This window comes from Octopus bimaculoides, chromosome 27, assembly GCF_001194135.2.
Source record: "Octopus bimaculoides isolate UCB-OBI-ISO-001 chromosome 27, ASM119413v2, whole genome shotgun sequence".
In the NCBI taxonomy this organism is placed as follows: Eukaryota; Metazoa; Mollusca; class Cephalopoda; order Octopoda; family Octopodidae; genus Octopus; species Octopus bimaculoides.
In genome coordinates, this window is record NC_069007.1 from 13,656,637 (window position 1) to 13,665,600 (window position 8,964).

At 38.3% G+C, this 8,964-nt stretch overlaps 1 protein-coding gene across 2 annotated transcripts in view; it reads left to right on the plus strand.

Moving 5' to 3' along the window:
• LOC106868561 (general transcription and DNA repair factor IIH helicase subunit XPD) overlaps positions 1–8,964 on the plus strand; it is a 42,269-nt gene that overhangs the window by 12,663 nt on the left and 20,642 nt on the right. For both annotated transcript variants that reach the window (XR_008266905.1, XM_052977214.1), the window contains exons 6-10: positions 2,716–2,832; positions 4,603–4,656; positions 5,028–5,090; positions 5,803–5,926; positions 7,511–7,607. Coding sequence is in view for 1 of the 2 variants with exons in the window: in XM_052977214.1 (XP_052833174.1) it covers positions 2,716–2,832; positions 4,603–4,656; positions 5,028–5,090; positions 5,803–5,926; positions 7,511–7,607 (455 nt within the window). In the remaining variant the exon portion in view is untranslated. The remainder of the gene's footprint in view (positions 1–2,715; positions 2,833–4,602; positions 4,657–5,027; positions 5,091–5,802; positions 5,927–7,510; positions 7,608–8,964) is intronic.

Here is an 8,964-nt window from a genome sequence, read left to right on the forward strand (position 1 = left end):
AAGAGAGGGGGGAGAAAGAGAGGAAGAGAAAGAGAGTGAGAGAGAAGATATATATACATATATACGACAGGCTTCTTTCAGTTTCCGTCTACCAAATCCACTCACAAGGCTTTGGTCGGCCTGAGGCTATAGTAAAAGACACTTGCCCAAGGTGCCACACAGTGGGACTGAACCCGGAACCATGTGGTTGGTAAGCAAGCTACTTACCACACAGCCACTAACATTTTCATAATTGCAATGTCCATGAGATCCTTTTGTACAATTTCTTTTATTCATGACAAATTGTTCCTTTAAGCCTTCAGCAATTAAACTGGCCAGATCCAGCTCAAACCTGTTTTATGTTCAAACTGGCCAGATCTGGCCTCTCACACCTATCCTATGATGTAATTTTAAAAGTAAACAGTCACATCATCGACATTTCTAGGCTATGAGATAATCCTGGATAAATCCAAAACAATGGGGATAAACACACATCACATTTGACAGACTAATCTGAATGCGAAAGAGTTCTCTAATCTTTATTTCAGTCATTAGACTGCGGCCATGCTGGGGCACCGCCTTGGAGAATATTAGTTGAATGAATCAATTCCAGGACTTATTTTTTTGTTTTAAGTCCAGGACTTGTTCTATCAATCTCTTTTGCTGAACTTCTAAGTTACAGAAATCTAAACACACCAACGCCAGTTGTCAAGTGATGTGGGGGGATACAAACACAGACACAAATACACACTTGGATATATGTATACACACACACACAATGGGCTTCTTTCAGTTTCCGTCAACCAAATCCACTCACTAGGTTTTGGTCGGCCCAAGGCTATATTAGAAGGCATTTACCCAGGGTGCCATGCAGTGGTACTGAACCCACAACCATGTGGCTGGGGAGTAAGCTTCTTACCACACAGCCATGCCTTTCCATTTCGTAATAAACTTTTAAAAGAAGGAATTTTCTATTTTCACAAGTGGTAGCTTATGGTCTTTAAAGACCATTTTGAGAAATAAATGTGTGTGTGTTTGTGTACATACACAATGAGAATGTGGGATGTATGTGGGTTAGAGATTGAGGTAAAGAAGCAGCGATAGAATACTGCATTGTATCACTGCTCTTCTTTGTGAAACTGCATGTTGTTCAGAGAAAACTGAGGTGGACAATGTTAGCGAGTTATCTCAGTGGCATAAACATACAGTGAGAGTGAGAAAGCGAAAGAGAGATGGGAAGTTATGGCACAGACAGACAATTTTCACAAAAATCTACTATAATAATATGCTTGTGTTTTTCTCCGTCACAACACATGAATGTGAAAGGAAGCAGGGATAGATGAATAAGGAAGAAAATGGTGATGGCAAACTGGTAGTGGGAACATTTCAACTCCATGTGTGTATGTAAAAGGGAGGTGTGTGAGTGTTTACAAAGGAAAGTATGTGAATGTATGTGTGAGCCAGCTTTCTTTCAGTAACAAACAATGATTGATGTCACATCTCAAATGGTAACCACCAGGTAACATTGACAAGTGTATTAATTTGATTTACCATCCATATTTATATATAAAATACTGCAATTAGTTGTCATTTTTTATGGCATGGGGCCAGCTAATTATAATAATGATTATGTATTTTGTTGGGAGTGAAGTTTTTTATTTTTTTTCCAGGGTCATAGTGATGGCTGAATGAAGTTATTCAATCTTTATACTTGTTTCAGTTATTGGACCATGGCCATGAAAGATTTAGTCAAACAAATCGACCCCAATTATCAATTGGTCAGGGGTGGGAGACAAACATGCACACACACACACACACATATATGTATGTATTTAATGGATGTCCCCAGAGTTTCCATTCACCAAATGTATTTAGAAGGCATTGGGTGGCTTTGGGCTATAGTAGAAGACACTTTTTCCCAGGTGTCACAGAACGGGATTGAACCCAAAACCACATGGTTGAAAAGTGAACTTAACCACACAGCCATGCCTCTGTGTGTGTGTGTGTTAAAATTGAAAGAGCTAGCACTGTCACATCAGTTCTACCTGAAGAATACAATAAAGACTCAACTCAACTCTTCTGTACCATTATTCAGTTATTAAATAGATCTATCGATCAATCAACCAACCAGAAAACTCATTTCTTCAGATTGTACCTCATGGTAAAACCCATACAGAATACTGGGTAACAAGACTTTTGTCTTTGGGTAGCAACTGTTATTTCCTATTTGCTTACCCCGAGAAAGCATGGAAAATGGCTAATATTTCCTTCCAACTTTGTTTTCCTTACATTCATTCAAACCCCAAAGAATCCCTCTCAACACATAGCTATGATGCTTCCTCATTACTCCTGCTCATCATCATAGATGTACATATTGTCAGTCACTAAAAGACATGCTCAAGTTGTTATGGTCAAGCAACTGAGGAGCAAATCTCTGGTATTGAGCAGAATATTTGCTATAACGATATTTCTGCTTCAGCAACTCAGCACTGAATTTGTCTGAAATGTAATGGAAAATAGGTCAGTTTGGAAACATTGATGTCCAGGTGAGAAAAGCAAAGTTTGAAGGGAATAGTAGTCATTTTCTTTAATTTCTAGATAGAAGCAAATAGGAAATAACACTTATTGACCAAATACAAAAAAAAAATAAAGGAAAAAATAAAAATTTTGTTACACAGTGTAATCACATGAACAACCATCTGTTATGTTTTCTAATCTTTGATTTACCATTCACAGGTTCTCTCTCACCGAACTGGCAAAGTAATTGATAGTAAGTGTCTGGCATTAACAGCATCCTATGTCCGTAAGCAACACAAATACAATGAGAAGATTCCAATCTGTGAGTTTTATGAAGTAAGTTCTTTGATTGTCCTCTCTAATTTTAGTTTTCTCTGTTTCTGAAAATGTCTTGAAATTTCTCTAAATTTTTCTCTTTTTTTTTTTCTGTAAATTTCTTCAGATTCTGTGGATGACTTTGATGGCACTGGAAGGCCAAGCTTTTATGAATGCCATCATTGTCCTTGGAGGCGATAACAAGCAACTGAAACTTTTGCTAAAAAGACACATTAAGCTTAGTAAAATCATAGCCGTGGCCAGTGCTGGTGACACATATGAGGCACCTGTGTCAGTAACACATAAAGAGCACCCATGCTGGTGACGTGCAAAAGGTACTTATGCCGGTGGCACATTTAAGGCACCCGTGCCAGTGACACATTTGAGGCACCTGTGCTGGTGACACATTGAAGGCACCTGTGCCAGTGACATGTAAAAGACACTAAGTACACTATGGAGTGGTTGGCATTTGGATGGGCATCCAGTCATAGAAACCAATCGCAGACAGACTGGGGCCTGGTGCAGCTCTCTGGCTTACTTACCTATTCCAATCAAACCATCTAACCCATGCCAGCATGGAAAATGGACACTAAATGATGATGATGTTTTAAACAAATAAGTATTGGGGTCAATCCATTTGACTAAATAAATTGACCCCCGTGCCATCACATTCAGTATAATACTTCCTTGCCTTGTCATTGTCTGATAGTTGTGACAGCATCATCACAGCCACACCGGCAGTCTCCTTCATTTGCAATCTGGTGCAAAAGCATATTCCTCCCATAAGAAAATATTACCTTTCTTCGAAACAGATGATGAATTCTGCCTCACCCATGCAAGCATGGAAAAGTGGGCATTAAAGCAATGATGATGGCATATATGAACATACAATATAGAACCTAACCCACATACATTCTTTTTCTTGACTCTCTTCTCTTTTTATATTTCCTTGTCTCTCTTTCTTCTTCCTCCTGGAATTTCCTCCAGTATCCAACAAAGGATTATATAGAAAACATTATGTTCATACTCTATAACATTTACTCAATGACTTTTTGCCTCCTTTGAGCATCAACCTGTTGGTAGTGTGAACATCCCTAGGACTTTTGTTGTCATTTGCATTTGTTTTACTATATACATATAAAGAATAACACACATGGGATTTAAAATTTACTACAGCTGTTTCAGTAGGATTTTGTAGATGCATTCATAAATTACATCATTACATAAGTCCACCATCTTCAGACAAAACTTTAAACATGTATAAACATTGATGGTGACAACCAGAATGATGAATAATGTTGGTTGTTGAAAAGGTCACCATCAGTGTTTATACATGTTTAAAATTTTGCCTGAGGAAGGTGGATTTATACTGTGATGTAATCTATGAATGCATCAATAAAATCCTACAGAAACAGGTGTAGTAAATTTTAAGCTCCATTTGTGTTATTCTTTTTATACCTATGCCATACCTGGAACCCACCCTAAGTCTGTTCTACCATTTATATTGAATTTGGTATCTATCTATCTATCTATCTATAATATATATATATATATATATATATAAATATTTGTGTGTGTGTGTGTGTGTGTGCATGTGTCTCATCAAAAGTATTTGAATTCATTTCCCACAAGAAGTATGTTGTGATATTGGGCAAAGCACTCACCTCTCTTTACATTTAGAATCTGTCCTGCATTCTCTTCTCTTCTCTCTCTCTCTCTCACATGTTAACATTCTTCCCTTGTTACAAGCATCTCCCTCTACTGATTCTCATACTTCTTGTCTTGTTTCAGGAATTTGATGCTCATGGCAGATCAACTCCTATGGAACCAGGTGTATATAACTTGGTATGTGTGTATATATATATATGTGTGTGTGTGTGTGTTTAACTTTACAATATGTATATATGTGTGATGGTAAAAGCACCCATGCTGGTGCCATGTTTAAAGCATTTGTGTTGGTTCCATTAAAAGAACACTCAGTCCACTCTGTTAAGTGGTCGGCATTAGGAAGGGTAGACAGCTGTAGAAACCATGCCAAGACAAACAGTTGGAGTCTGGTGCAGCTCCTGTCAAAACCATGCTTTGCAAGAAGACATGCTTTACACAACAAAAGCTATGTGAAATTTATTTTGATTTGCACAAATTTTATTCACCCAAATTTCATACCTTTTAAAAGAATGTCCAAATCTTTAGCGTAAATGTTCCTCATTTTTCAGGATGATTTAAAAGATTATGGCCGAAAGAGAAAACGCTGTCCCTATTTCTTTACAAGATATATGGTAAGTTCAGTGTTATCATCAATCTTTTACTGGTTTGGTTGGGGAGGGGAGAATCTCCAAACTTGATTGTGGGGAGAGAGAAAGGTTTCTTCAAACTGGAACCTCATCAGAATGCTCGTAACAGGCTGGACTCTTAACACCAAGTGTTGTAGTCCTATGTCAGTCCTGATATAAATCAAGCCTATTATCAAAAGCTCTCCATATTGTGACCATCTTGACTTTTTCAATTCCTTTGAGCAGAGTTCAATCTCAAGGCTTCATTCATTCAACTTTTTAAGATGTTATGGCGTGATTTGAGGGATGACATAGCTGTTATTTCTAACAGATCAAGTATAACCACTTACAAACTCCATTGTTGAACCATTGTCATTGAGAATGGCTAAGTTTACCTTGTATCAATTTACCTTACTAACCAAGGTGTATGTTATTGTTTAGCCCCAGGCCAGTCCTGATCAAGCAAGTTTAAGATGTATATGGACAATGTTGTTGATCAACCTGCCAGAAATAGCAGCCAAATCTCCTTCAGATCATACCATACTTTCCATTTTAAATAACCAAAGACACATTAGATAATGTCGTCAATGATTTACAAAAAGGGAAGATGGCCATGGCTAGAACGTCTTTCAGCATAGATCTACTCAATCAAGACTAACACCACAGAAAACCAAATTCCTTTAATCTCTTCCATCCTGCCATTGTTTCATTCAAACAGATCCAGCAAGCCAACGTCATCATCTACAGTTATTATTACCTTCTCGATCCAAAAATCGCAGCAATTGTCTCCAATGAATTAAACAAGAACTCTGTAGTTGTCTTTGATGAAGCACACAACATTGGTAAGTTGAAAAATACTGTTTCCTCACTTCCGAATGTTTCACTTTCCTGCACATTGTTCTTCCTCTCTTTTTTCATTTGTCTTTATCCCTTCCAGTTTTTGGTTCAGTCTTTTCAGGGTCCCATATTTTAAATTGCTACAGGAGCCTTCAGTTTACTTTTAGAAAATAGTCAAGAATTTTGAGAAATTTAGTAAAATAAGGAACTTTTTCAGTGATGTGGGTTTGGTTGTGTGGTTGAGAAATTTGCTTTGCAACAACATGTGTGGATATGTGTATGTGTACACATTCATTTAGGGAGAATTCACAAAAAAAAACAACAGACGAAGACAGGTGGTGTAGACAACAAACAGATGTATTAGTTTAATGCTTGGGAAGTGAAAAAGTCTTTAACGTTTCGAGCCTACGCCCTTCCACAGAAAGAAACAGAGAGAGAAAATAAAGAATGTGTAGTGGCTAGCGATCTATCTCTGCTACACATCCATATATATATGTGTGTGTGTGTGTTTAAAACATTTACATATACAAGCCTAAGATGGGAAAAAGAACTGATCTGTCAAGGGAAACATGCAGCTGTGGTTTGCTGAGCGATTGGGTGAACCTGCTCTTAGTTCTACTAAACAGGCTCTGAATGAGTTCAACTGTCAATTTAGCACTTATAAATGCTTTTATCATGCACACACACACACACACACATGCATGTGCCTGTGTGTGTGTATATATATATATATATATATATACAATGTTTTTATTTGGGTCTGACAGTCTCTTGTGACTCTGATTTCCACTTGTGAGTGCTCAGAGTCTTCGAGCAAGTTGTAACTGACATAAACACCCTGTGTATCCACAGCTGAAACTCAGAGTTACAAGAGACTGTCTAACCAAAAAACAAAATATTAGTAATCTCTGCTACGCTATTCAGTACTCTTTCTTTTGACAGCCAACACTAAACTGATACATAAGTATATATACATACATACATATATATATATATAGATATATATATATACACACGCACATAAATGTGAAACAAGGTGGGGGGAAAGTAGTACTCGAATACTGGAGGTAGAGTAATATGTTTTATTATTATTATTAAAGCTGCAAAAACATCACAAGTAATTGCTACAGAGTTTCATGTCTCTGTTTGTCAGACAGTTTAGATTCTTAATCTGAACTGTCCAACAAATGGGAACGTGAAACTCTGAGTGGCAATTTCTTGTGATGTTTTTGCAGCTTTAATAACGATGAAGTGTGTATATATATATGTATAGCACCATTTGAGCGTGATCGTTACTAGCGTCGCCATACTGGCACATGAAAAAACATTCGAGTGAGGTCGTTACCAGTGCTGCTGGACTGGCTCCTGTGCAGGTGGCACGTAAAAAACACCATTTTCAAATTTATCCTGAACACCCTATATGCACACACACACACACACACACACACACACACACGCATATATACCCATTCCATTTCTATTTATTCAAAGCTTGTTCTTCTCTTTTGATGAGTGTGAAATCACCCCAACTTTATCAATGACCAACTCGGTGACATCCACCTGTATTTTGTCTCTCTTCTTCCTTTCAGATAATGTCTGTATAGAGTCTATGAGTGTGACAATTAACCGACAAATCCTGGACAGATGTTCCAATAGTATTGAGAAGTTAAAGAGACATGTAGAAAAGTAAGTTACTTTCATTTCTTTCTTTGCTATTTCATAATCCAATAGTTTGTTGGCTTTTTCTGCGTTTTTCATATTTATGGTTCTTATAGGGACCATCTACATGTGAAAATATAATAAAGAATGGAATTGAGGGATAGAGAATAGATGTGTGTGCGAGTATATATATATATATATATAGTGAAGGTGCATGGCTCAGTGGTTAGAGCGTCGAGCTTACGATCGCGAGGTTGTGAGTTTGAATCCCAGAGCAGGCTGTGTGTTGTGTTCTTGAGCAAGACACTTTATTTCACGTTGCTCCAGTTCACTCAGCCGTGAAAATGAGTTGCAACGTCACAGGTGCCAAGCTGTATCGGCCCCTTTGCCTTTCGCTTGGATAACACTGGTGGCATGGAGAGGGGAGACCAGTATGCATGGGTGACTGCTGGTCTTCTATAAACAACTTTGCCCGGACTTGTGCCTCGGAGGGTAACTTTCTAGATGCAATTCCATGGTCAGTTATGATTGAAGGGGGTCTCAGCATATATATGGGCATAAAAGGAATTAGATGTGGTTTGCAGGAGAGGAGACTATGCTGGTTTGGTCATGTGATGTGAATGGATGAGGACAGTTGCATTAAGAAATTCCAATCACTTAAAATAGAGGGACGTTGTGGAAGAGAAAGGGACCCAGGAAGATGTGGGATGAAGTTTTGAAGGCCAGTCTCAAATTGCTGAACCTTATGATGGAGATGACAGAGGACTGAGATATGTAGTGAATTGCTATACTTGAGATGACCTGCCCACCACAACAGAATCGAGATCCTAAAACTAAGATGCCATGTAAAAAGCATTGGTGTGGGTGATGGTGTCATGTAAAAAACACCCAGTACACTCTGTGGAGTGGTCAGTTTTAAGAAGGGCATCCAGCTGTAGAAACCAAGCCAATACAGGTCATGGGACTTGGTGCAGCTCCCTGGCCTTTCCAGTTCCTGTCAAGCTGTCCAACCCATGCCAGTATGGAAAACAGACGTTAAATATTGATGATGATATGTGTGTGTGTGTGTGTGTATATATATATATATATATATATATATGTATTCAGAGTAAAAGGCAGACTGTATAACGCATGCGTACGAACAGCCATGCTACATGGCAGTGAAACATGGGCTGTAACTGCTGAGGACATACGTAAGCTCGCAAGGAATGAAGCCAGTATGCTCCGTTGGATGTGTAATGTCAATGTGAATACCCGTCAGAGTGTAAGTATCTTGAGAGAAAAGCTGAACATTAGAAGCATCAGTTGTGGTGTGCAAGAGAGACGATTGCGCTGGTATGGACATGTGGTGAGAATGGATGAGGATAGCTGCGTGAAAAAGTGC